Below are 27,462 nucleotides of genomic sequence, written 5' to 3'. Positions count from 1 at the left end.
CGTAACTTACCAATCGTTTCCTGTATCAGCCTCTTGTGCCTTAGAGTTGGTCAGTGCACTACCCCACAGGAAACAGAATTGTACACATGAGGTGGGGTCACTGATTCCGGTTTTGGTTTGGACTGAGTTAGTGGTAGCTGTAGGGGTTTATAGAATCATAGCATGGTCACAGCACAGAAAGAGGCCATTTGGCCCATTGTATCTGTGCCAGCTCTTTGCAAGACCAATTCACCCAGAACAGCTCCCCCCACCCCCCCCGCACCCCCCCAGCCTTTTTCCCAGTATCCCTGCGGATTTTTCCTCTATGAATAATGATTGGGCTCAGTGCAAATGGGAGGGAAAAATTAGCCCAGGATTCTCTTCAGTTGGATTTCCAGCATCCGCAGTTTTTTTGTTTTTATTTTTTTCTCTTCAGTTGAGGTTGTCGTGTGAGTACAGGATCAGGCCCATCAGTCCTGACTGCCTCCATCATTGAAGAATGGTTCCTAAGGAGAGCTCCTGCACTGCAGTCGTTATCCAACAGTGTTCCAAGCCTGAGGTCAAGGCCTCGGAGAGAGAAAGAGAGAAATATTTATTTTTATTCAGTATAGGGTTTCAAATTCCATCCAGTACAGTAAAGTTCTCCCAGTCTGTCCTCCACATGTTAGAGACATCTGGGATGCTGTTCTCTTTCCAAGGTAACCGAGTGTGATAGCTCTTTCATTTCTGATGCAGAAGATCATTGGTTCAAGTCTCACTCCAGAGACCTGAGGGCATAATCGAGGCTGACGCTTCAGTGTAATACTGAAGGAGCAATGCCTGACTTCTGGATGAGACATTATAAACTGAGGCCCCAGATACCTTCTCAGGTGAATGTAAAAGATCCCACAGCACTATCTGAAGAAAGGCACCATCATTGAGCAATAATGCCAGTCTGGTCATTTTTCATTGCTGTTTGTGGATGCTTGCTGTGTGCAAGGTGGCTGTTGTATTTCCTGAATTACAACAGTGACTACACTTAAAAAAGGTAATATTTGGTTGACCGGTAAGGAACCTCTGGGTGCCCTGAGACCCAGAAAGGTGCTGAATGAATGAATGAAAAGGTGCTGGCGTTTCTCCTTCCTGCCAAAGCTCAACAGGGTAAAATCCCCAAATCCTGAAAAGCTCTGTGCTTGATGTCACCTTGCTAAAGCCTGGTTCAGTTATCATCAGCCATCGAGAGAGAGAGAGAGAAAAAACCAACATTTCCATTTCTTCAGCACCTCCTCAGCTTCTCAGTGAAGTGATCGTTCTAGAGACAAGCGTGGTGGCTAATTTTCACACCACAGATTTCAAAAAATAAATCAGATAATTTGTCTTTTTCCGCTGGCTTGGTGCAATGGGGGGGGGCGGTGAAGGAGATTGTTGGACAAGACAGAAGGAGAACTCCCTGCTATCGAAAGAAGACTGTGGGAGCAGTAACTTCCGCTGGAGTGGGCAGATGGGGGCCACAGTTTAAAATCTAATTGAATGGCCTGATGGTGCAGCACTTGCTCAGTGTTACAGTAAAGTGCCAGCCTAGATTATGTCCTGAAGCGCTTGGAGTTGGGGCTCGAGCCCAAGACTTTCTGACCCAGGGCCGAATATGCCACTAACGAGCCACACTTCGGCCTATAGAGTATTTGTAACCTAGAGTGTGCGCTCATAACCTGGAATAGGGACTTCAGCATTTGGGCTCTGAGGTGAGAGTGTTACCGAGCTGACACTAGCAAACACCTGCCATGGTGACTGTGGGATCACTGTGCTCTTTATACCACAGTGATTCGGAGCTGCCTTAGCGTCCCTCACCCAGTACCAGCTGAATACAGAGCAAAGACTTTATTGCAGGATTTCCCTGAACAGGAGTTTCCAGAGAATGTGGAACACTCTGTACCCCATGAAGTAGTTGAGGTCTGTAGTGTAGCTCGGTGCTTCCCGCTGTGCCCTCATTATCTCAAAGCCTGAAAATTGCCGTGAGCCCTCAGTGGGAGAGGTGTGTTGGTGGTGGTGGGCCGGGGGGAGTGGGGGTGGTGGTGGTGTTTGACAATAACCGAGACTGAGGCTCCGCACCAGAAACTGCCCCCCCCTCACTCTGAGCGACAAGCCAATCCATTTTACGTATTAGAATTAGGAACGACAAACAGGGTGACATCAAAAAATCTGCATTTTGATATCTGAGCGTTATCCTCACTGTGACGATGTGAGCGGTGCCGTGATTTATACTGGCGGCTGCCAGCTGTCTCCGGCGGCGCCATCAACAGAAAATGCTACCTCCCCCCATGCATGCCAAATGCCCCCACCTAGCGTGGCGCTGGCACCAAACGCGTCATTTTATAAAAGCTACCTTCTCACCGGCTTGTTTTTTTTGGAGCAGGAGTCGGGCCTCGAAGATCGGTCAGTTAGCTGTGCCCGCCATTAAGAAAAGTGAGAGTTAAAGGGGCCTCGCGGCTGTTGGCGTTCAGTCGGAGTTCCACGGCGGCCATTCCCGGGTCGGAGCTCACGACCCCCGAATCCCGCCTCACGACCCCCGCTGAGGGTCACCGCCCACGATTTGGGAAGCCCTGGCGTACACGCCTTTTAAGGGAAAGCCCGATAAGCCCACGAGCGGGAAGGGACTAGAAGGAGATTTTCATGGGGGCTGGATGAAGTCAGGGTGGGAGAGGCTCATGGGGACCAATAGATCTGTTGGATCGAATGCCTGGTTTTCCGATTGTAAATGCTTTGTCAATAGGATTATTATGGAAGAAGGCTCCAGAAGACTGAAGATCTGGTACTGAATGTGTGTGTCACTCCTGCTAAAGCGCTCCCTAAGTATTTGCAGGATGCACTGACAGCTGTTCATGAAGAAGTGAGCTCCAGGTCTGTAATCAATCTATCTTATTATTTTCATAGGGTGATGTTATCAATATTTTTTTTCTCTTAGTCTTTTACTGTTCAAAACACTGATGCTTCCCAACTCCGCCAAGTAGTTTAGTTTATATAAATACAGATCGCTATTGTATTGGTACTTTCAGAACTAATGGATCTCTCATATTAAGTCAGATAACTAATTGTTTTATAATGACTGAGGCTTTGTACAATGTAATGCTCAGTGTATCCTCTTGCTGCTATGATGGAGCTGGGCTTAATAAAAACAGAAAGTGCTGGAAATACTCCACAGGCCTAGCAGTGTCTAGGAGAAAGGAACAGTTAACATTTCAAGTTGATGCTGACTCTTCCTCAGAACTCAGGAAACTGTGCTTCATTTCACCTTTGTTAACGTTGCAGTCTGTAAGTAACCACAGCTCAAGACCATTCAGAGTTTAATCACTTCTTGATGAAGGAAGTTTACAGATTTCATGTGATTGGTTTCAGACTGGGGAAGAGGGCAGGATGAATTCATTGCCTTTATCTTGATACTTTGAAGATACTTAACATGCTGGGAGGAATAGGCAGCTGAAATTATTGTGTATTTTTCAAAGAAGTGTCAGCCTTGGTTCACTGATAGCACTCTAGGGACTTGAGACCACAATCTAGGCTGATACTTCAGTGTGGTTCTGGGGGAGTGCAGCATTGCTCATCGAATGAGATTTTAAACCACGATCCCGTCTGCTCTCTCTCATAAGGAGTCAAAAATTCCATAGCATTATTCAGGAAGGAATAGCAACTAGGAACCAACATGTATCTCACAACCAAGACCACCAGAGTTTCTAGTCGTTATCTCATTGCTGTTTGTGGGATTTTGCAGCACATAAATTGACAGTGAGAGCTGGAGGGAGTTGATGTTCAAGCTGGTGAATTGGGCACTGATCACGTGGACTCTTTCGTCCTGGGCGGTGTTGAACTTCTTGAGTGTTGTATCACCTACTCTAGTAACTTATGGTCCAGTTGTATTTCTGGTTAACGGTGGCAGCAAGGACGCTGATGGTGGGAGACTCAGCAATGTTAATGTTGGATATCAAGGGAAGGTGGTTAGATTTCTACTTTTGGAGATGGTGATTCCCTGAGTCTTTTGCGGCTTGAACGTTACTTGTCACTTATCAGACCAAGTCTGGTTGTTGTCTGGATGTTGCTGCATGTATGAATGGACTGCTTCAATAGCTGAGGAGTGCGAGTGCTGTACATTACAGCCACCATCCCACTTCTGACCTTATGATGGAGGGAAGGTAATTGCTGAAGCAACTGAAACTGGTTGGGCCTAGGCCACTACCCTGAGGAACTCCTGCAGATGACTGACCTCCAACAACCACAACTCTCTTCCTTTGTGCTAAGCATGACTCCAATCAGTGGAGGCTTCCCCCCACCCCACCTCCCCTCACCGATTCCCATTGACCTCAGTTTTATGAGGCCTGTTTGAAGCTAGACTAGGTGGGTGCTGCCTTGATGTCAAGCGCAGTCATGCTTGACTCGCTTCTAGAATTCAGATCTTTTGTCCGTGTTTGGATCAACGCTGTAATGAGGCCTGGGACCAGGTGGTTGCTGCGGAACCCAATTCCTGTGTCATTCTGATGCATTTTGAATGCTGTAGAATTCTGGGTGAGAAGCCAGCAATGGTGGCATTGGTGTAAACTATTTATGAGCCTTTGTAATGAGAGGCCAGAGTTAACTGTAACAATTCTTTTTCAGGTAAATTTTCTCTCAGTTTGTTGACTCGTGCTGCAATGCTGGTCCGGGGATCACTTTTATTTTGTCTGGGAGAGCACTCTTACTCTGTGAGCCAGTGATTGTTGGCAAGGTGCCTGACTACAAGTATCATGGCAGCAGGTCAGGTGGATTGTGCCCTCCCCCCATGGTTGGCACAAAGTGCGCTGTCTCTGTTGTTGGTGGCAATCAGAAGAAACGTGTCAGATTATCCTCTCCGGGAACACTAAGACTGGCTGTGCAGCCACCCTTGCTAATGCAGCAGAGCTAACTAATAACCTTACAATCTGGGTGCAGCCACCTTGTCTTCAATGAACTGAGCTGTTAGACAGCAGATGCCAAATGGTGGTGCTGTGTTACAGATCACTTCGAAAACCGAGCTGCCATGCCAACGTGCTCTTTTACACCCTTGTACATGCATGCTGTAGTCTGGAGCTGTGGATCCTGATGGTAGAGGCCCTGACTTTCTTTCCGTGACATGGATTGGCAGGAATGGGGAGGTGATCACGTTGGCGCAGTGGTATCCTCGTAGTCCAGAGACCCAGGATGATGCTATGGTGGAATTTGAATTCAATAAGAATCTGGAATTAAAAATCTGACGATGGCTGATGGTTTAAAAACCCAACTGGTTCACTAATGTCCTTTAGGGAAGGAAAGCTGCTGTCCTCAACTGGTCTGGCCTACATGTGACTCCAGACCCACAGCAATGTTGTTGACTCTTAAGGGCAATTAGGGATGGACAAGCCTAGCCAATGACGCCCACATCCCATGAATGAATTTTTAAAAATCCCTCCTGCTCTTACCTTTGGCAGTTGGCAATTTTGGCCATGTTATAAATGCTCCTTCCTTGACCAACAAGTCCTGGGGTGGGACTTGAACCCAGAGTTTCTGGATCAGACGCTACCCACTGTCCCACGAGATCCCTGTGAGATGCCAAGTAACCTCTTAGATTTAAGGAAGATGCTGTGGGTTTAAGGTTCAGGCTCCGATTGACTGTGTGAGCAACCCCTTTATGAGTTGGGGTCTGTATGTTAAAGTCTTTATCATGATCACTCTCCCCTGACAGCTAACAGATTAGAATGTTTCACTTGGACTGCGAAGTCGGCGACAAAGAGAGGGCAAACGTTAAAAGATATTTCCCTTGCCCTCAGCAGTGTGGCATGGAGCAAACTCCCAGCAAAAAGTCATTGAAGTTGAGATGAAGAATTGGGTGGCAATGAGATCTATCAGGGATGTCTAATCTCCTACACAAAAACAGAATTACCTGGAAAAACTCAGCAGGTCTGGCAGCATCGGCGGAGAAGAAAAGAGTTTGGTCAAAGGGTCATGAGGACTCGAAACGTCAACTCTTTTCTTCTCCGTCGATGCTGCCAGACCTGCTGAGTTTTTCCAGGTAATTCTGTTTTTGTTTTGGATTTCCAGCATCCGCAGTTTTTTTGTTTTTATGTCTAATCTCCTGTCTGACTAGACTGCATCATGGTGTGGAATCTCAGGAGTGCGATGTATAAAATTTAAATCCATCCCTTTATTCTGCAAACACAGTAAAATGAGTCAAATCCCAGGGGAGCTGCCTCCAAACTTGTGTTGAAAGGAGCTTTGTATTGGCCGAGAGGGCCCTGTTCCCATGTGGGGGCATCTCTGTGTAACCCTACATGCCTAAAATGCAGTCAGTGTCAAAAACAACAGATTCAAATGCCAAATGAAAACACATTAAGTAGTAAATGTGTTAAAAAGTCTTTATTCAACTTGTTCACACCTTACAATGACCCGACCTTGTAAAAGGCCAGGAGTTAGCTCCAGAAAAGCTCTGCAACCTTTAAAAACAAAAAACTGCGGATGCTGGAAATCCAAAACAAAAACAGAATTACCTGGAAAAACTCAGCAGGTCTGGCAGCATCGGCGAGCTGCCAGACCTGCTGAGTTTTTCCAGGTAATTCTGTTTTTGTTCTGCAACCTTTTGTTGCTTAGCCTGCTGTCTTCAGACAGGTACATGTCATCAGCGCAGTCAAACGTGCTTTCGAGCTGCAGTTCAAAATCCCGGAGCGTCTCTACGACCTTCGTGTCAAAGGCTAGGGAAGCAGGCTGGCAAATGGGTCGGCATTCATCAGACTCTTCAGGTCATTGGGCTTCTCAGTTGCAGAACACATCATTTGTCAGCTCTGTCATGCAGCGTACAGCATTGTCCACCATCCTGTAAGTTTCCATGGTTGTCTTTGCTGGAATTTCCATGCCGGCCTACCACAGCTAAGCGAAAAGTGCCTCGTCATTGAGTTGGTTGGCATCACCCTGATCCTCCTCATTTTTGACGTCTTGTGCAGTCGTAACCTGTTTGAACGCAGTGTGGCGGAAGCAGTTGGTAATTGTGGCTTCCATCATCATCTTCCACACCTTCTTCATCATGAACATGGCCTCTGAAACAGTTGGATTGTATTCCTTCTTATTGATGACCTGAGACACCAGCTGCTGATGGTGGTGTCTTTTCAGGTTCAGATTCCTAATGGCCCCCCTGATCCATTGGCTGGAACTTGGCTGTGGTATTGGGAGGCAAGAACGTCAGCTTGATGCACTTGAGGTCAGCGATGTTGGGGGTTAGTGGGGCAGTTGTCTGTAACGATGACAATTTTCCGCTTCTTTTGTTCTGTTTTGTCCAATTTCCTGATCTGCCCCTCAAAAATGCTGGCAGTCATCCAGGTGGTTTTGTTAGCCTCGTACTGCGTGTATTGTGTCTTGACATTGACAAAGAAAATAGCTTCTTGGACTTTCCCATCACAAGAAGTGGCAGCTTTTTGGTGCCATCCATGTTGGCACAGACCATAACAATGACACGTTCCTTGCTCTGATTTCCACTGTTATGTGTTTCACCTTTAAACGTCAAAGACAAGAGATGGTAAAACAGTCCGGTTTCATCCATTACGTTAAAAACGTCTCTTGCTGCATACTCGCTCAAGACGTGGGCGAGACCATTTTAGAGCCGTCATTGCTGTGTAACTGCTGCACCCTCGCAGCTTACTGTGCGTAAGGTGATGCTGTGCCTTGCCTTGAATCAGTCCAGCTGTCCGTCATTGCAGGGGAACTCCATGTGGCCCAGCCCCTTTGACAGGGCGACTCCCCTTTCCTGCAGGATTGCACCGGAGATGGGCACACTCTCTGCTCGGACTGCAGTGAACCACGTTAGCAGAGCTTCTTCAATGTTAGAATTGGCAGCCGTACTCACCCTCTTCCTTGCTGGGGAGAATGCCTGCAAGTCGAACTGTTCCCAGACGTTTCCCCTTGTGTTTCATGATGGTGGACAATCGTGATAACGGAATCTCCCAGCCCTTTGCAATGTCTGCTTTCAGCTTCGCCACTATTTTCCACTTCCTGTATCAACTTCACCTTCTCTCCGATCGACAACGCTTTTAACTTTCTCGCAGGTTTAGCCAAACTCGTACATTTTGTGCATCCTTTCACAGGGAGATCTCGATGTCAAATGATGGCTTGCCCAGTGTGCCATGACTCTACATTCTTGTATGCTCTACCTCCACTCTGGTCGGTATGATCATATGGCAAGTTTAGACAGTTTGGCTAATTCAGAGCCACCAGTGCGGTGTTTTGGCTTATCACGGGCACCTTTCGATGGGATTTTCTTGCTCTGCTGGCAGGAACAGTTGGCGACTTCGACATAGCCGGAAATTGACTCATTGCAGTTTCACTGTATCTCAACTTACTGTTAATAACAGATTTCCTGTTTGGGCTTTATCCACCAAAGGGACACAATATTCAGAACAACACTTTCCAAAACTCAAACAGACCAACCAAGCACAAATAAGATCGAGTTGCATGGGCTAGCAGCTCGATGGTGCGGGGTTCAGATCTGATACTTCTCTTTGGGATCATTCAGGAATGGGCAGGGCCGGTGGGGTGGGGAGTGGGGGGGTGGTAGTTAGATGGGCAGGAGGGTGGGGATAGTGAATCGGGTGGGTCTAGCGGGGTGGAAAGCGGGGCGGGGGTTAGTGGGATGGGCAGGGGTTAGTGGGGTGGGCAAGGGTAGTGGAATGGGTGGGGCTATTGGGGCAGGGGTTAGTGGGATAGGCAGGGGTTAGTGGGGTGGGCAAGGGTAGTGGAATGGGTGGGGCTATTGGGGCAGGGGTTAGTGGGGTGGGCAGGGATAGTGGGGTGGGTGCCTGTGAAAACATTAAGCCTGGACTGAATAGTGGTGATTCTAAAATGTTCAGGATTGAGCTCCAGTTCCGGTGATTTTGCATTGAATTTTGCCTCAAAAGGGCAATGGGGGTGAAATTGGATATAGGGAGAAATTCAAAGTGGGCAGTATCACAAGTCGCCCGTTGTACCTCCTGCTTGATAGGTCAGTTCCAATGTCCTTTATATAGACCTGAATATCAGTCATAAAACCCAAGCACAGTGGATGGCACATGGTTGATGGAAGGAGTGAGCTTGATGGGCTGGTTGACTCTTTTTTTTCTCATATCCTGAACTGTAACAATAAATGGAATGTAGAGTCTGAAAGAGCAGTGGAATCTGATTCAATAAGGAATTGGACTTTATCTTGAAAAGGAAAATTTTGCAGGAATATGGGGAAAGAGCAGGGGAGTGGGTCTAATTTTATAGCTGTTTTAAAGAGCTGGCACAAGCACTCTGGGCTGAATGGCCTCCTGTACTGTGCGCACTTCTGATTCTCTAAATGACTCCATTTTGTGCTTGTGTGATGTTTGTTTTTTTGTCATGGAAAAGCTTTTCATTTGAATGTTACTTTATGTTCTTTGACAGGTACTATGGATGTGGACTTGTGGTTCCTGAATGTTTGGAGAGCTGTTGGATTCTGGATCTGGGAAGTGGCAGTGGGCAGGATTGTTACATGCTCAGCAAGCTGGTTGGAGAGAAAGGTCACGTGACTGGGATTGACATGACCAGTGAGCAGGTATTGTTTCATGTCAGGACTGCATTGCAAGCAGTCAGCTCCTGAAAGAGTAAGGTGGGACCCTGCAGCAGAAACCCAACTCTGCCTCTGGGATTCCTGGTGTGTCTGAATCCAGGTTGGCAGGGGATGATTGTTGCTACAGGTTCTTCTTAAAATTGAAATTAAGACCAGGAGCTGAGCTGCTGGACATTGATAGAATGGCCTCACCTCGTTCTACCTCCTATCTCACTTTGCTACCTCATCCTCTTCCAGCTCTTGATCATAACCTGTGCCCTTTGACCCTGCGACAGTATCTCTTCCCCCTTCACCTACCTGCTCCTTCATTGGTGCAAGTTTTGGAGGTGATGGCTTAATGGTATTGTTACTGGACTAGTAATCCAGAGACCCAGGGTAATACTCTGGGGACCGGGGTTTGAATCCCACCATGGCAATGTGATTGACTCTTAAATACCCTCTGAAATGGCCTAGCAAGCCACTCAGTTGTATCAAACCACTACAAAGTCACAAAAAATGAATGAAACCGGATGGACCACCTGGCATTGACCTAGACACCAGAAATGTCCATGGCAACCTCAGCCCTGTCGACCCTGCCATGTCCTCCTTATTAACATTTGGGGGCTAGTGCCAAAATTAGGAGAGCTGTCTCACAGACTAGTCAAGCCTGACATAGCCATACTCAGGGAACCATATCTTACAAATAATGTCCCAAACACCACCATCGCCACCCTGCCAGTGTCCTGAGTAGAGTTGGTGGCACAGTGGTATACAGTCAGGAGGGAGTTGCCCTGGGAGTCCTCAACATCGATTCCGGACCCCATGAAGTCTCATAGCATCAGGTCAAACATGAGCAAGGAAACCTCCTGCTGATTACCACGTCCCGCCCTCCCTCAGCTGATGAATCAGTGCTCCTCCATGTTGAACATGGGTCCATCATCTGGATGCAGGCAGAGAGCAGTCTTTTCATTCTGTGGACTCCTCTAAAGTCTTCCCATGGAAACCCTTAAGAGTGCATTAAATGGTGGAATTTGATCTTTATAAAATAACACATCAACCAACTTCCTGTCAGCAGCACCGCAGGGATCTGCTGAAGTGCTTTTAGTTTAGTTTTTTATGTGGGCCTTGCCCATGGCTCACTCAGTGACACTCAACTCTAAGCCAGAAGCTTGTGGCCTCAAGTCCCATCCCAGAGGCTAGAGTCAAGATCTGGGTTGAAGCTCTAATGCAGTACTAAAGGAGTGCTGCATTGTAGGGAGTGCCATCGTTCAGATGAGACACAAAACCAAGGCTCCATCGTTCTCTTCAGGTGGATGTAAAATTGTACTAATTTGAAAGAGGTTGGGGTTTCATTCCCAGTATTTGGGCCAATATTTGTCCCTCAATCAACATCACTAAAAATAGATTATTTGATCATTATCATATTGCTGTTTGTGGGAGCTTGCTGTGTGCAAATTGGTTGCCATGTTACCTACATTAAAACAGTGATGACCATTTCATAAGTACTTCATAGGCTTTGGGAAGTCCTGTGGACATGGAAGACGCTACATAAATGCAAGTCTTTCCAGACTTTGTTAGTGCTGTTGGCTGGTGAGAAGAGCTGTTGTTTTAATGCCCTGGTGGTCCTCAGACATGTTCTTTGTTCTTGCCTCCATTGCCCTTGTCCTGCAGGTGCAAGTGGCTCAGAAGTTTATTGACTATCACACTCAGAAATTTGGCTTCAGTAAACCCAATGTGGATTTCCTTCAAGGCTACATTGAAAAACTTGGCGATGTTGGACTGGAGGACAGCAGCTTCGATATCATTATGTACGTAAAATGTAGGGTCAATTTTCTTTTCTTTTCGTCATCAGACATTAGCAGTGAAAGTATTTTGTCCAAAACTTAAGCTGGTCAGGAGAGCAAAAGTCTTAGTTTCTGGAGAGGTATCTTTTATGGTCAAGTTAGTGGTGCTACCAGCCGGTGCCAGCATTAAGTGGTGGATTATTCCCATTCACAGCAAGGCTGTGTTTTCTTTTATCCTTTCATGGGTTGTGGGCAGCACTAACAAGACCAGCATTTGTTGCCCATCCCTAATTGCCCTTGAGAAGGTGCTGGTGAGCTGCCGCCTTGAGCTGCTGCAGTCTATGTGGTGTAGGTACACCCACTGTGCTGTTAGGGAGGAGGTTCCAGGATTTTGACCCAGCGACAGTGAAGGAACAACGATATATTTCCGAGTCAGGACAGTGTGTGACTTGGAGGGGGTCCTTGTAGGTGGTGGTGTTCCCATGCATCTGCTGCCCTTGTCCTTCTAGGTGGTAAAGGTCGAAGGTTTGGAAGGTGCTGTTGAAGGAGCCTTGGTGAGTTTCTGCAGTGCATCTTGTAGATGCTACACACACTGCTGCTACTGTGAGCCGGTGGTGGAGGCAGTGAATGTTTAAGGTGGTGGATGAGATGCCAGTCAAGCGAGTTGCTTTGTCTTGGATGGTGTCAAACTTCTTGTGTTGTTGGAGTTCACACACCTGACTTGTGCTTTTTAGATGGTTTGTAGGGTACTGTTGTGTGAATGGCAGGGCCAGAGAGTGGTTTTCCCTTGGAGCCTTGCATACCGACTGTTATTTGGATGTAGAGCACCATTGCCAGAACCACAAAGAACGTCTTGCCAACCGCTTTTGCCATTCTATGGCTGATAGCTGGGCAGACACAACAACTGGGGAAAAGGGAGAGGGTGGGAAACTTAAAACAAAATTGAACCCAGTAGCCTATATTGGGTCAAAATCCTGGAACTCCCTCCCATGTGGGTGTATCTACACCATGTGCACTGCAGCAGTTCAAGAAGGCAGCTCACCACCACCTTCTCTACTGCCCTTGTCCTTCTGGATGGTAGTGGTCGGGGGTTTGAAAGGTGCTGTTGAAGGAGCCTTGGTGAGTTTCTGCAGTGCATCTTGCAGACGGTACACACACTGCAGCTACTGTGCGTGGGTGCTGGAGGGAGTGAATGTTTGTAGACCAGGCTGCTTTGTCCTGCATGAAATACTAATGCAACTAAGAGTGACCCAGCCTCTTCTCCAAGTGAGGCAGTGTGGTCTGTCTGGTGCTGGGTAGACTATGTTAAGTGGAGAGAGGAACAACCTGGTGCACTGTAATTATACTCTTCTTTCTACATAACATGTGAATGTGAGTGCATTTACACTATAGCTGTGCATTGGTGCAAAGCCTAAACCTGCAGTCAGGGTCTGACCAGAGTGAAATAGAGTGAGGCAGGAGTCTCACTTTGCTGTCAGGCTGGAGGGATTTAGGCTCCATTACTATCTGGACCTTTGGTGCACTTGAATGCACCGTGATATAATTTGAATGATTGTACCTCTCTTCATGCTGGTGAAGCCACTTTTGGGGACATGCCATCAGGGTTCATTAAAACAGCCTTACAGTGAGGACCAGTGCTCTTTTATGAACTTGTTTAGAAGATTTTGCTTTCTTTCAGATCCAACTGTGTGATAAACCTGTCACCTGATAAAAAGGCTGTGTTAAAAGAAGCTTATCGAGTGTTAAAGGTACGTATGCAGTGCTTTCCCAGATATTTGAAAAGGTGCAGATTCCTGTAGCGAGGGTAGACTGTTGCCTTTAGCTGACCGGCTGTTATGTTACTGGCTGTATTACTGCCCTGTTTTTATTAACAACAACGGTATCATTCTGAGCATCCGATGGCTCAGCACTGCATAATGTGGCACTGTGCCATTCTGACTAGAAAGACCCAGGCTTAAGGGTTGGTTGAGCTTGAGAGGAAGGCAGGAGTAGTTCTTCATCTCCCTGGGATGATATCGGGCTTGGCGGGAGAGTAAGGATGTCAGCCGATGTTCCTGCTTCTGCTCACTGCAATGATACCCGCTGGAAGGTGGATGTGTGGGTGATGAGTGAGGGTGGGATCAAGGTCTTTGGTTATGTCCTTCGTGACAGAATGGCCCGACACTTTGGGCGAGCTGTTGGAGGCCGATTGGCATCATCGGAGCTGTACCCACAGCAAGAACTAGTGGCCTCAGGAGAGGGGCTGTGATCTGTAGCTTCAGTTTGGGGTGGGGGTGGGGTGTGCCACAACCAGTAGCTCAATCCTGCAAAGGAAGTTTTCAGTTTTTTGGATGAAAGGGGCAGAGGCGCAGGGACCTGGGGCCTTTGCAGGTTCCATCGGTCAGCTAGGTGGTTTCAGACAGTAAGGTTGCCCCAACATGAACAGCAGGGCTTGACCAACAAATCCAATCATTCCTGCCTCAATAGGCACCTGGTGACTTCTACAGCAACAACTGTGTGCCAGTTAGAGCCAAGCATCAGTCCTCAGCTGTACTCTTCCTACTCTGCACATTCTCATTGCATGGACAGCTGGATAGCCTGTTGGTGCTCACCCTCAAGGCTTGTGTATAAAGGGTGAACATTTTGCGGAGGTACTGTGCGTAGAATCATCCCCCAGAAAGAGGCGGACTGCAGGAGAAATATTTAACGAGTCCATGAAACGTCATATCGCACAGTCCCAGGAGCCATTTTATTGCCTTTATGAAAGGAGTAATGGCAGTGTTTGGCTGACCAATGCTGATTTTTAAAATGGTTTGTCCATTATTAGGATGGTGGTGAAATGTACTTCAGTGATGTCTACGCTGATTGTGACCTTCCAGACACCATAAGGACACACAAGGTTTTGTGGGGTATGTGGAAAAAAGTCCGATGGCTTTGTCACAGTTTGGAATGCTCTAGAGAAACTGGCTCACATTCAGTGTTGTTGCGTTACGCCCATGAGGACGATATTAATATTTTTCTTCTTCTTGAGAGCTATCAAGTGAAGGGCCCGAAATCCAGTGCAGGTTACCACCAAGTTTGAAGAGATTTCAGAAATTTCCCAGAGAACAGTGGAAGCTGGGTCATTTAATTTTTTCAAGGCTGAGTTAGACAGGTTTTCGATAGACAGGGGAGTCAAGGGTTAATGGTTGGGGGGTGGGGGGTGGGGTGCGCATACAGGAAAGTGGAGTTGAGACCACAACCAGATCAGCCTTGATCTTACTGAATGGTAGTGCAGGCTAGAAGGGCTGAATGGCCTATGGCTGCTCCTAAGTCCCATGTTCCTAAGAAAGTGGATGGCAGAAATCAGGAAAGCAGGGGGAGTAGACGGGAGGAAAGGGGGGGGGTGAATGAACAAAATATCTTGGGATATTGGAACATCTTTGTGACACTTAACAGAATCTATGGAGTCTGCATCTGAGAGCATATTCTGAGGATATTGGTATTGTGTAAACTGATGAAACGAGTTGTCTGCTGCTTATAGAAACCCCTGATTTCCATTTCCAAGCAGTGCAAGAGGGAAATTACTCCTCCCTGCACCCCCCCCACACCCCCCCCCCACCCCCCCCGGCCATAGCATCGATTTTCTGCTTTAAAGTTGAGATTTTATAAAAAGGAATATATAAGCTTGGATGAAACTGTCAAATTTAACTTAACTTGTATGTAATGTGCCAAGCCTTGCTAGGATGTGTGTTTCCAATCTCAATGCGCCCCTGTATAAGGTTGCCAACCTTGCCCATGCTTTCAAGGGGAGATGCTGAGCAAATGCCAGCTGCTGCTCCATTGCTGGGCACAATAGGAGGGTGAAAATCCCTTTGCAAGATCTTAGATCCATCTAGGCCAAGAGTGGGTTTGGACAGAGATTTGAGAATGGGTTGTCTGGCTGCGCTGTTTGTTGGGAACTCAGTAACCTTGGGGTCATCTGCTCTAGCAATTAAGTAACGTGACCTGTTCTGTATACTCAACTTGGTATGATGCTGTCTCTTCAGGGGAGTGTCTGGGAGGAGCTCTGTGGTGGAAAGATCTCCTCAAACTTACAAAGGAGGTGGGCTTCAGTACTCCACGACTGACCACTGCCCATAGGATTCCCGTGACAAATAAGGAGCTCAAGGACATTGTTGGTAAGAAATCGAAGAGACAGAAATGATCGCTTGCATTAATATATATATGCCACCTTTAATCTAGAGAAATGTCACAAGGCACTTACGCAGCATTGAGAAACATGGATGCTGAGCCAAAGGAGGAGAGATTAGGAAGGCTGAGCTTGGTCAAAAAGGGGTGGAGGACTTTGGAGGAGGAGAGGGAGAGACAGTCTTAAAGGTTGAGGAATTTGGAGGTGGGGGTTGGAATTTCAGACTGTGAGTTTTAGCTAGCTGAAGGCATGGCCAGCACAGGGGCTGTACAGGAGGCAAACTTCAGATGATCACAGCATTTTATGAAATTTGGCATTCTTGCATTTGTCCTGATGAGTTCAAGATGAAAAGCTTCAGAAATATGTCTCACTTTTCAGCAATAGTCAAGTTCTGTACTACCAAGCGACTGTTTAGCATTAGAGTAACAGGGCCATAAAGGGCTAGAGGAATGTATGAAGAGTTGAACAACAGATGGGTTGAGTTAGGGGCAGAGGCAGACAATGTTCCAGATGTGGAGAAAGGGAATGCACTTAGTGGTGGGGCTTGATGACTACACCTTTCACTGGCATATTAATGCAGATTAAAGTTTGAAGAAGCTAAGCCACCTCGGATTGTAGCTTTTACAGGCCAGAAGTTGATATTAGTTTAAACTATTGCTTAGAGCTGAAGCACTTCACCTGATTCTGTACATCATGTCTATGACTGCGCAAATCGGTGACCACTCCAGGACTTGAGCACATAATTGGGGCTGATGCTTGAGTACAGGAATGAGGGAGCCTTGCACTGTCAGAAATGTTATCTTTCGGATTAAACGATCATTTGAAAACCAGAGATGAGGGATTACAGGCACATGGACGGACTGGAGAAGCTGGAGTTGTCCCCCTTGGAGCAGAGAATACTAAGAGGGGGCCTGATAGAGGTGTTTAAAATCATGAAGGGTTTAGGTAGAGTAAATAAAGAGAAACTGATTCCAATGGCTGAAGGGTCGATAACCAGAGGGCACAGATTTAAGGTGATTGGGCCAAAGAACCAGAGGTGACATGAGGAGAAACTTCTATTACACAATGAGTGGTTAGGATTTGGAAAGTACTGCCTGGGAGGGTGGATACTATATTTCAAAACTGAATTGGATAAACAATTAAAGGAGGAAATATGACAGGGATATGGGGAAGAGTGGGCGAGTGAGACGAAGTGGATTGGTCTTCAAAAGAGCCAGTGCAGACTCAGTGGGCCGAATGGCATCCTTCTGTGTTGTACGATCCTATCTGGGCATTTAAGTAGGTTCCGATAGTCAATGAAGATGCTATTCAAAGAAGCATTGGGAGGTATTCAGGTTCTTGGGCAACATTTGTCCCCAGTTACAACCGGGATAGGAGGAGTGTGCAGTTTCTCTAGCCCCGCTGCACCTCAGGTCACACCATAAGTGTAAATGTTTTATTCACGCACCAAAATGGCATAGTGTTTACTTTCGCTGTTGTTAGAGCCAGAATAAAAGAGACTTTAACCTGGCTTCTTTCAATAAACTCAGAACAATTGATTTATTATGAAAAGAAACTTATTTTTAAAAGCAAGTTGCAAAATCTGGTTAACATACAATTTGCAATCTGGAAGTGTAACTATATACCCCTTTCTATCCCAACACACACACACACACACACACACACACACACACACACACAAAGGACAAATCAAATAGGGCCTCTGCAGAGGTTGGCGTTTCAGGGAAAAAACATCTTTTGGCCAATGGCTAAACTTTATGAAAAAGGATAAAGTTCAAAGGTTTTGACACTGTCAACCTGGTGTTCCTGTGTATGAGGACAGGTCACTAGTCACAGTAGTTGTCAGGAAGTTCTTTCCGAAGGAGTTTTGGTGAGGAGGAGAACAGAGCACGATCAATGTCCTTGGGATTTCTCTCTTGCCTCAGCTTCTCGGGTTTCCAAAGACAGATGAGTTATATTGAGATGAGGTTTTCTAGCTGGATACTGGTAAGTACACTGAATTTCAGAAAGGCAGGGAGACACATGAGTTGGGCAGCCCTCTCCTTTTTGGTTTATTCCCAAACTGAGTCCAAAAAACAAGTTCAAAACAGAAACTCGTCTCAGTCAGATGGTTTCTAGAAAATCGCCAAAGCCTCACACCTCCTGAAAACAGTCGGTTTTTCCTCCAGCAATTAAAGTTCAAATATGCGAACAGTTCCTATCTCCTCGGGTGCCTTGCTGGTCATTTAGCTGAAGCCATGTGACTTCTTGGAAAAGGCAGTTTATTCACAGTCCAAAGTGAACTTATAACCTTATTTCAAAAAAAAGCTTAGGCCAGTTCCTAAGGAAGTGTCCAAATAATTCGATTTCCTTCCAATTTAAAAAAAATATATAGTTCTTGGACATATGTATTTGTAACAGCCCCATTACCGAACCCACCAACAAAATAATTTGCTGACCGTCTATCGGTTATGATTTGTAGGACTTTGCCTAATGAATAGTCAACGTTCTTCAAAGTAATTTCTTGTGTGAGAGGCATTTTAAGATAGGATATGTGATGAGGCATCTCCTATCTCTAAAATGGATGCCAGGGTGATAGAGAGAGAGAGAGAGAGAGAGAACCAGAGCGAGCACCATTTTCACGTTAAAACATTCTGAATGACACTTGATTCAATTCCTGCTTTGTGCTGAGTAAACTGACCTTAGCTCTAACATCTCCCCTCCCTCAGCCCTCTTCCAAATACCTCCCTGTAGTGTCAGCTCTCATTTCCTTCCTCGAGCACTGCACTGAGCAATTCCTCACCCTTGGTCATTTCAATCTCTCATCTCAACTCGGCTTGTCCCCTCACTTTAAATATGAGACACCATCATAGCTTCTGTAGCAGCAATGCTGGGACTGGGGATGAAGAAACAGCTACAGCGGCCAGTGTTAAATGAACGTCATTACAGTCTGCAAGCCCAAATAGTGACAGGGCAGAGAGTCGTACAAACTGGCATGAAGGAGGGTAAAAAATCCCGTCAATCTTTCTTTACCTAATCCACTGAATTTTTGTTTTATTGTTTGGTAACCAGCCAAAGATTATGGGGCCCTTTGAGGAATTGTTTTGCTAATGTGGGCTTTTGGGTCCAGCTTCTTTCAAAAACGAATCCTGCTGCTTTTATGGGTTTTCACACATGGACACAGCCAAAATAAATGTTTTTTGCCTCTTGGAGTTGAACTTTGAACATAATGTAGATTGGCCATATCAGCCACAGCATGAAAAATGGATTGGCTCTTTTTTTAGAATCAGCCCTGTGTTGTTTTTTTTTCATCTCCAAGACCTAACACGCTTTGGCGATAATTGGGATGAGTGACTGCGAACTGAGTGAGTAGGAGACAGGTTTTATATAGCTATCCAGGATTGCTAGTGTTAGATGAGGCTTGTTTGGTCTTCTGTATGGCAGATATTTTGTGATGTACCTATGGGTTTTGTGTTATCCTGATTACAAGGAGAGAGCTTGTATTTATACAGTGCCTTTCATGACCTTAGGACACCCCCAAAGCACTTTACGAGCAGTGAACTACTTTTTAAAGTGTAGTCACTGTTGTGACATAGGAAATGTGGCAGCCAATTTTGTACACAGCGAACTCCTGCAAACAGCAATGTGATAATGATCAGGCAATCTGCTTTTGTGACATTGATTGTGAAATAATTATTGGCTAGGACCCTAAGGATAAACCCCCTGATCTTCTTTGAAATAGTGCTGCAGCATCTTTTGCATCGTCTGACAGGGCAGCTTAATGCCTTATTCAGTAGGCAGCACCTCCAACAGTGCAGCATTCATTCAGTACTGCACTGGAGTTCAGCCTAGATTTTTGTGCTCAAGTTCTGGAGTGGGACTTGAATCTACAACCTTGTGACTCCAAGGTGAGAGTGCAACCCACTGCCATTGAGCTGTAGCTGACAGCTTAGTCCTAAGGATGCTCTCCCATTGTCTCGCTTGTTCCTGTAAGGTAGAACTCTGTAACAGTTGAGACCAAGAGAGAGAGGTACACAAATCTGGATGCAGCTATTGGCAAAGCTCTGACCCCTTCTCTTCCCAACAATTCAGAAGCTTAAATGTTCAGAAGGTGGAGAGGGTAGAACTCCTGCTCTCAAAAGTTTTATTTTATTCTTTAATAGGATGTGGGCATCGTTGGCAAGGCCAGCATTGGTTGCCCATCCCTAACTCCCCATGAACTCACTGGCTTGTTAGAGCATTTCAGAGATCAGTTAAGAGTCAACCACGTTGCTGTGGATCTGTATCACCTGTCGACCAGACCAGGTAAGGACAGCAGATTTCCTGTCCTAAAAGACATTAGTGAACCGAGTTCCGCCAAGCAACGATAGTTGCCATGGTCACCCATTACTGAGACTAGCTTCATATTCCAGATTTATTAATCAAATTTAAATTCCACCAGGTGCTATGGTGGGATATGAACCCATGTTGCCAGATCAATTAACCTGGACCTCTGGATTACTGGTCCAGAGAATGTTACAGTTTTGCCACCGTTTCCCTTTAAGTTGAGATGTGGTGAGTTTACAGTGGATTAAAGGATCACACAGTTCACAGAATCACAAGTTCGGTTGACAAACCCCGCTGCTTTCCAATGTGTAGCAAGATTCACAGAATGGCTGTGATGTCAATGAACGAGTTAATCATTGTTTTGGCGGCGCTGCTTGAGGGAAGAGTTTTGGCCAAGAATAGCACCTTTGGATGTTAAAAGGTGGGAAGAACTGGCCTTTGTGCCAAGGCTCCCATTGTCCTCAGTAAACCTAAGGCACTTCACAGCCAATGAATTACTTTTGAATTGTAGTCACTGTTAGTCTGCGAATACAGCATTGAGATAAGTGGTCAATTAGTTTAAAACAAAAATAAAAATACCTGGAAAAACTCAGCAGGTCTGACAGCATCTGCGGAGGGGAACACAGTTAACGTTTCGAGTCCGAATGACTCTTCAACAGAATTAAGGAAAAATAGAAAAGAGGTGAAATATAAGCGGGTTTAAGGTGGGGTGGGACAGGTAGAGCTGGATAGAGGGCTAGTGATAGGTGGAGATAACCATAAGATGTCATAGACAAAAGGACAAAGAGGTGTTGAAGGTGGTGATGTTATCTAAGGAATGTGCTAATTAAGGGTAGAAAGCAGGACAAGCAAGGTACAGATCAACCTCCGCCATTCCCGCCAACTCCAGCATGATGCCACGACCAAACACATCTTCCCTTCACCTCCCCCCCGGTGGCATTCCGCAGGGATCATTCCCTCCGTGACATCCTGGTCCACTCCTCCGTCACCCCCTACACCTCAACCCCCTCCCACGGCACCTTCCCATGCAACCGCAGAAGATGCAACACCTGCCCCTTCACTTCCTCTCTCCTCACCGTCCAAGGGCCCAAACACTCCTTTCAAGTGAAGCAGCATTTCACTTGCATTTCCCTCAATTTAGTCTACTGCATTCGTTGCTCCCAATGCGGTTTCCTCTACATTGGAGAGACCAAACGCAGACTGGGTGACCGCTTTGCAGAACATCTTCGGTTTGTCTGCAAGCATGACCCAGACCTCCCTGCCGCTTGCCATTTTAACACTCCACCCTGCTCTCATGCCCACATGTCCGTCCTTGGCCTGCTGCATTGCTCCAGTGAAGCTCAACGCAAACTGGAGGAACAGCACCTCATCTTCCGACTAGGCACTTTACAACCTTCCGGACTGAATATTGAGTTCAACAGTTTTAGATCATGAACTCTCTCCTTCGTCCCCACCTATTGTTCCTATTGCTCCCTTTTTTTCCCAATAATTTACATAGATTTTCTTTTCCCACCTATTTCCATTATTTTTAAATGTATTTCCATCCATTGTTTTATCTCTACCTTTTAGCCTATTGTGATCCCTCCCCCCCATCCCACCCCCACTAGGGCTATCTGTACCTTGCTTGTCCTGCTTTCTACCCTTAATTAGCACATTCCTTAGATAATATCACCACCTTCAACACCTCTTTGTCCTTTTGTCTGTGACATCTTTTAGTTATCTCCACCTATCACTAGCCCTTTATCCAGATCTAACCTCCCCCCTCCCTTAAACCAACTTATATTTCACCTTTTTTCTATTTTTACTTAGTTCTGTTGAAGAGTCATATGGACTCAAAACGTTAACTGTGTTCCTCTCCGCAGATGCTGTCAGACCTGTTGAGTTTTTCCAGGTATTTTTATTTTTGTTTTGGATTTCCAGCATCCGCAGTTTTTTGCTTTTAGGCCAGTTACTTTATGTTGATGGTGTCAGCCAAGAGATAAATATTGATCTAGACACTAGAAAAACTGCACTCATCTAATTTTGAACAAAGACCTGGAATCAAGCAGATCCGAAGCGATTGGATAGAGTGGACGTGGGGAAGATGTTTCCATTAGTAGGAGAGACTAGGACCCGAGGGCACAGCCTCAGACTAAAGGGAAGACCTTTTAGAACAGAGATGAGGAGAAAATTCTTTAGCCAGAGAGTGGTGAATCTATGGAATTCATTGCCACAGAAGGCTGTGGAGGCCGGGTCATTGAGTGTATTTAAGACCGAAATAGATAGGTTCTTGATTGGTAAGGGGATCAAAGGTCACGGGGAGAAGGTGGGAGAATGGGGGTTGAGAAACTTATCAGCCATGATTGAATGGCGGAGCAGACTCGATGGGCCGAATGGCCTAATTTCTGCTCCTATGTCTTATGGATTTCTAAGCTCTCAGTTTTCATGCTTTTCACAGTGAAAAGTACAAGTGTAATGAATAAACATTTTATTCAGAAGGAGATATCTCCCTATGTTCCAGAGTTTTTTTGTTATTATGGAAAGGTGAGCCCACACACCGAGTTAGTTGATCCACTTTCTGTTTTCTGAATGAGATTTTTCACACAAGCCGTTTGTTTAGTTGAGATTTTAAGGAGACTGATATCCAACTGCCACCCATCTCAACCTGTACATGTTCCAACCTGTTCTGCCTTCACTCGGTGCTTTCCAAAATCAGAACCATTGACTCTGATTGAAATTCCATGGGTCTAGAATTCTGCCCTCTGGGTATCCTTAGGTTCAGATGAAATTTCTTCAGCCTGAAACATTAACTCTGTTTCTGTCTTCGCAGATACCGTTTGACCGACTGAGTTTTCCCAGAATTTTCTGTTTTAATTTGAGCTTATTGAGCCTGTCACTCCATCTTCCAGTGTCTTTGGACTTCATTACTCTGTGCTGAGAGAAAGGTTGAATGTTGGCACTGAACTCATTTCAGCAAAGATTTTTTAAAAAAATTCATTCATGGTATTTGGACGTCACTGGCGAGGCCAGCGTTTAATGCCCATCCCTAATTGCCCTTGAGAAGGCGAAGGTGAGCTGCCTCTCCTTTAATGGCACTCAATATAGCACCTTAACGGAAAGTAGGAAAGTATGTTGTGAAGAGGACATGAGGAGGTTGCAGATGGATATAGATTGGTTGAGTGAGTGGGCAAAGATCTGGCAAATGGAGTTTAATGTGGGAAAATGTGAAACTGTTCACTTTGGCAGGAAGAACAAAAAAAGCAGAGTATTACTTAAATGGAGAACGGCTGCAGAATTCTGAGGTGCAGAGGGATCTGGGTGTTCTAGTACATGAGTCATAAAGAGTTAGTATGCAGGTACAGCAAGTAATTAAGAAGGCTAATGGAATGTTATCCTTTATTATGAGAGGGGTTGAACATAAAAGTAAGGAAGTTGAGCTTCAGTTATACAGGGCATTGATGAGACTGCACCTTGAGTACTGTGTGCGGTTGTGGAGCCCTTATTTAAGGAAGGATGTAAATACATTGCAAGCTGTTCAAAGGAGGTTTACTAGATTGACGCCTGGAATGAGTGGGTTGTCTTATGAGGAAAGGTTGGACAGACTGGGCTTGTTTCCACTGGAGTTTAGAAGAGTGAGGGGTGATTTGATTGAAGTATACAAGATCCTGAACAGCCTTGACAAGGTGGACATGGAAAGGATGTTTCCTTTTGTGGGTGTATCCAGGGGGCAGTGTTTTAAAATTAGGGGTCGCCCTTTTAGGACTGGGATGAGGAGAATTTTTTTCTCTCAGAGGGTTGGGCGATTTTGGAACTCTCTGCCTCAGAAACTGGTGGAGGCGGGGTCACTGAATATTTTTAAGGCAGAGGTAGATAGATTTTTGTTAGGCAAGGGAATCAAAGGTTATCAGGGTTAGATGGGAATGTAGAAATCAAAACAAAAGATGATCAGCCATGATCTTATTGAATGGTGGAGCAGGCTTGAGGGGCTGAATGGTCTACTCCTGTTCCTATATCTTACGTTTTTATGTTAAAACACCGCAAGGTGCTTCACAAGAGCGATTATCAAACAAAATTTGACACAGCCACATAGGCATTGGGACAGGTGATTGGGTACAGGAGTTAGTTTTAAGGACAGTCCTAAACAAACAGAGAGAGGTGGAGAGGGTTAGGGAGGGAATCCCAGAGCCTAGGCAACTAAAGGTACAGCCACCAATAGAAAAGTGATTAAAATCAGGGATGCATGAAAGACCAGAAATTTTATTTCATTTGTTTGTGCAACATGGGTGTTCCAGTTAAGGCCAGCATTTATTACCCTTCCCTAATTGCCCTTGAGAAGGTGGTGGTGGTGAGCTGCCTTCTTGAACCGCTACAGTCCATATGGTGCAGGTACACCCAGAATGCTGTTAGGGAGGGGATTCTAGAATTTTGACCAAGCGACAGTGCAGTTACAGTGATATATTTCCAATCAGGATGGTGTGTGGCTTGGCATGGTGTTGAGATGGATAGAAAACTGGTTGGCAGACAGGAAACGAAGAGTAGGAATAAACGGGTCTTTTTCCGAATGGCAGGCAGTGACTAGTGGGGTACCACAGGGATCGATGCTGGGACCCCAGTTATTCACAATATATATTAATGATTTAGATGAGGGAACTAAATGTAATGTCTCCAAATTTGCAGATGACACAAAGCTGGGTGGGAGGGTGAGCTGTGAGGAGGATGCAGAGATGCTTCAGTGTGATCTGGATAAGCTGAGTGAGTGGGCAAATGCATGGCAGATGCAGTATAATGTGGATAAATGTGAGGCTATCCACTTTGGTAGCAAAAACAGGAAGGCAGATTATTATCTGAATGGCTATAAATTGAGAGAGGGGGATGTGCAACGAGACCTGGGTGTCCTCATACACCAGTCGCTGAAGGTAAGCATGCAGGTGCAGCAGGTGGTAAAGAAGGCAAATGGTATGTTGGCCTTCATTGCCAGAGGATTCGAGTACAGGAACAGGGATGTCTTGCTGCAATTGTACAGGGCCTTGCTGAGACCACACCTGGAATGTTGTGTGCAGTTTTGGTCTCTTTATCTGAGGACGGATGTTCTTGCTATTGAGGGAGCGCAGCCCAGGTTTACCCGACTGATTCCTGGGATGGTGGGACTGACCTATGAGGAGAGTTTGAGTCGGTTAGGATTATATTTGCTGGAGAATGAGGGGGGATCTCTTAGACACCCATAAAATTCTAACAGGACTAGACAGGGTAGATGCAGGAAGGATGTTCCCGATGGTGGGGGAGTCCAGTACCAGGGGTCACAGCCTGAAGATACGAGGTGGACCATTTAGGACTGAGATGAGGAGAAATTTCTTCACCCAGAGAGTGGTGAGTCTGTGGAATTCGTTACCACAGAAAGTAGTTGAGGCCAAAACATTGTATGTTTTCAAGAAGGAGTTAGATATAGCTCTTGGGGCGTAAGAGATCAAAGGATATGGGGAGAAAGCAGGAACAGGCTATTGAGTTGGATGATCAGCCATGATCATGATGAATGGTGGAGCAGGCTCGAAGGGCCGAATGGCCTACTACTGCTCCTAGTTTCTATGCTTCTCTGTTCCATGCACCTGCTGCCCTTGCACCGCCCCCCCCACTCCCCCTCCTTGGTGGTAGAGGTTGTGGGTTTGTGGCTGTCGGAGGAGCCTTGGTGAGTTGCTGCAGTGCATCAATGGTGGAGGGAATGAATGTTTAAGGTGATGCACTACAGTCTGGATGTTGTTAGGATCCATCGCCTTTGCTGTATCCAGTGTGCTCAACTGTTTCTTGATATGATGCGAAGCGAATCAAATTGGCTGAAGGCTGGCATCTATGGTAGTGGGGGGCCGCAGAAGGAGGCTGAGATGTATTGTCCACTCGGTACTTCTGACTGGAAACGGCTCCGAGAGCATCAACCTTGTCTTTTGCACTGAAATGCTGGTCTCTGCCGTCATTCAGGCTGGGGATATCCATGGAACCTACTCCTCCAGTTGTTTCATTGCCCACCACCATTCATGACTGGGTGTGGTAGGACTGCAGAGCTTAGATCTGATCTGCTGGTTGTGGGATCACTTGGCTCTGTCTATGGCTCGCAAGTAGTCCTGTGTTGTAGCTTCGCCGGGTTGACACCTCATTTTTAGGTATGCCTGGTGCTGCTCCTGGCATGTCCTCCTACACTCTCCATTGAACCAGGGTTCATGGTACCAGATGGTAATGGTAGAGTGGGGCATATGAGAAAAGAGCGGGGGAAAGAGACTAAGTGGATATCTCTTACATAGACATGTATAGACAATGTGCTGCCCCTGTGCTGTATCATTCTATGATTCTATGACAATATTAGGAAGATCTGGCTCTTCCATATCCTGTAAAGCAGTGAGGGCTCGCAGCTGACTTCTGTCTCTGTATCCCCATCACCCCCTGAAGTCACCAGCCTGTCACCATTTGCGCATTGTTAGAAGTTAAGTAAACATCAGGTGGCAGAAAGTTTTGATTTCCACTTCTGTCTTGAGTTGAGGGGATTGTTGTCATTTTTGTTGTACACCATCTTCATTTTTTTCTCCTTTTAGGCGAGTGCGAGTTTGTTTCTGCCACATATCGATTATTTAAAATCCCGGCCAGCTGTCCGAAAGAAAAATGCTGGGTTACTTACAACGGCTCGATCACAGGCTTTAAAGAAACGTTGGAGTTTGATGTCAACTACACATTTAACGTAAGGGTCAGATTTCAAGTGCTAATCTACTCAAGAAAATCGAGATCTACAACTGTAAACAATTTTGACCTCCATAGCAGGCCCTGTAGCCTAGTTATGTTACTGGGCTAGTATTCCTAAAGGGCCCTGGATTAATAATCCTGAGACCCGAGTAGAAATCCCACCATGGCAGCTGGGGGATTTAAATTTAAATCGTTGTCTGGTAGCGCAGAACTTGAGTATTGCTGAAAAAAGAGCCAAGCTGTTGAAGCTTTTCATCTTGTACTCATCAGGACAAATGCAAAGATGCCAAATTTCAAATGGAACAATAATTTATACTGCTTTAGGAAAGGGGTGCTGATTGGTTGGCAAGTCGGCTCTGATTGGTAGAGACGTTGCCCTGGCAAATACACCAGGGAGCAATTGTCCCCCATGCTTTTGCTTATTCAAAAAAGGTGTGTAATGTCTGAACCTATTCCTTTTGCCCTCATATGCCGGGACCAGAACAACAAGGGATTGTCTTGAAGGTATAATAATGTTATTGGTGGGGCCTGTGTCCATGTGTGTGCCTGTGTGTGTCTTAATTGGATTAAAGCCAGCCAGTCTGGGTGTTTTGATGATTAGTAGTTTTGAGATATTAATTAGGTAAACTAAAGAAGGTAGAAGGTAAAGTGTAAATTTGCATTTGTTAAAAGAAACCATTCAAGACTGCGGGTGAAATCTTACACCCAGCTAGAAGATGCCAAGCAATGTGTTTATTTTTTTTTCAGCTGACTAATAAAATTGGTGGGATAAAAGAATGTTCTTGTTAGAAGTGGTAAAGTTAAAGGCCTAATGATACAATGGAAAATTTACATTCAAAGAGAAAGATAAAGGTAAAAGGAGATTTTCTGTAAGGTAGAGGCATTTTAAGATCCAACAAGGGACAGAAGCCTCTGGCCTGTAAGCCTCAAGCCGCTGTCTGCATGGACCCAGAGCTGAAAGAAACTCATTTTGAAGGCTACTGCCCAGGGTG

At 45.8% G+C, this 27,462-nt stretch overlaps 1 protein-coding gene across 2 annotated transcripts in view; it reads left to right on the top strand.

Moving 5' to 3' along the window:
- as3mt (arsenite methyltransferase) overlaps window positions 1-27,462 on the top strand; it is a 145,511-nt gene that overhangs the window by 104,071 nt on the left and 13,978 nt on the right. The window contains exons 3-9 of one of the 2 annotated variants that reach the window (XM_041209855.1): window positions 2,729-2,856; window positions 9,385-9,535; window positions 11,201-11,337; window positions 12,992-13,061; window positions 14,120-14,201; window positions 15,321-15,452; window positions 26,326-26,468. In XM_041209855.1, coding sequence (XP_041065789.1) covers window positions 2,729-2,856; window positions 9,385-9,535; window positions 11,201-11,337; window positions 12,992-13,061; window positions 14,120-14,201; window positions 15,321-15,452; window positions 26,326-26,468 — 843 coding nt within the window. The remainder of the gene's footprint in view (window positions 1-2,728; window positions 2,857-9,384; window positions 9,536-11,200; window positions 11,338-12,991; window positions 13,062-14,119; window positions 14,202-15,320; window positions 15,453-26,325; window positions 26,469-27,462) is intronic. The other variant, XM_041209856.1, reaches the window with a different exon arrangement.

This window comes from Carcharodon carcharias, chromosome 17 (genome assembly GCF_017639515.1).
Source record: "Carcharodon carcharias isolate sCarCar2 chromosome 17, sCarCar2.pri, whole genome shotgun sequence".
Taxonomy (NCBI): Eukaryota; Metazoa; Chordata; class Chondrichthyes; order Lamniformes; family Lamnidae; genus Carcharodon; species Carcharodon carcharias.
The sequence above is the reverse complement of the archived record's forward strand: the minus strand, read 5'-3'. Positions and strand labels throughout refer to the sequence as shown.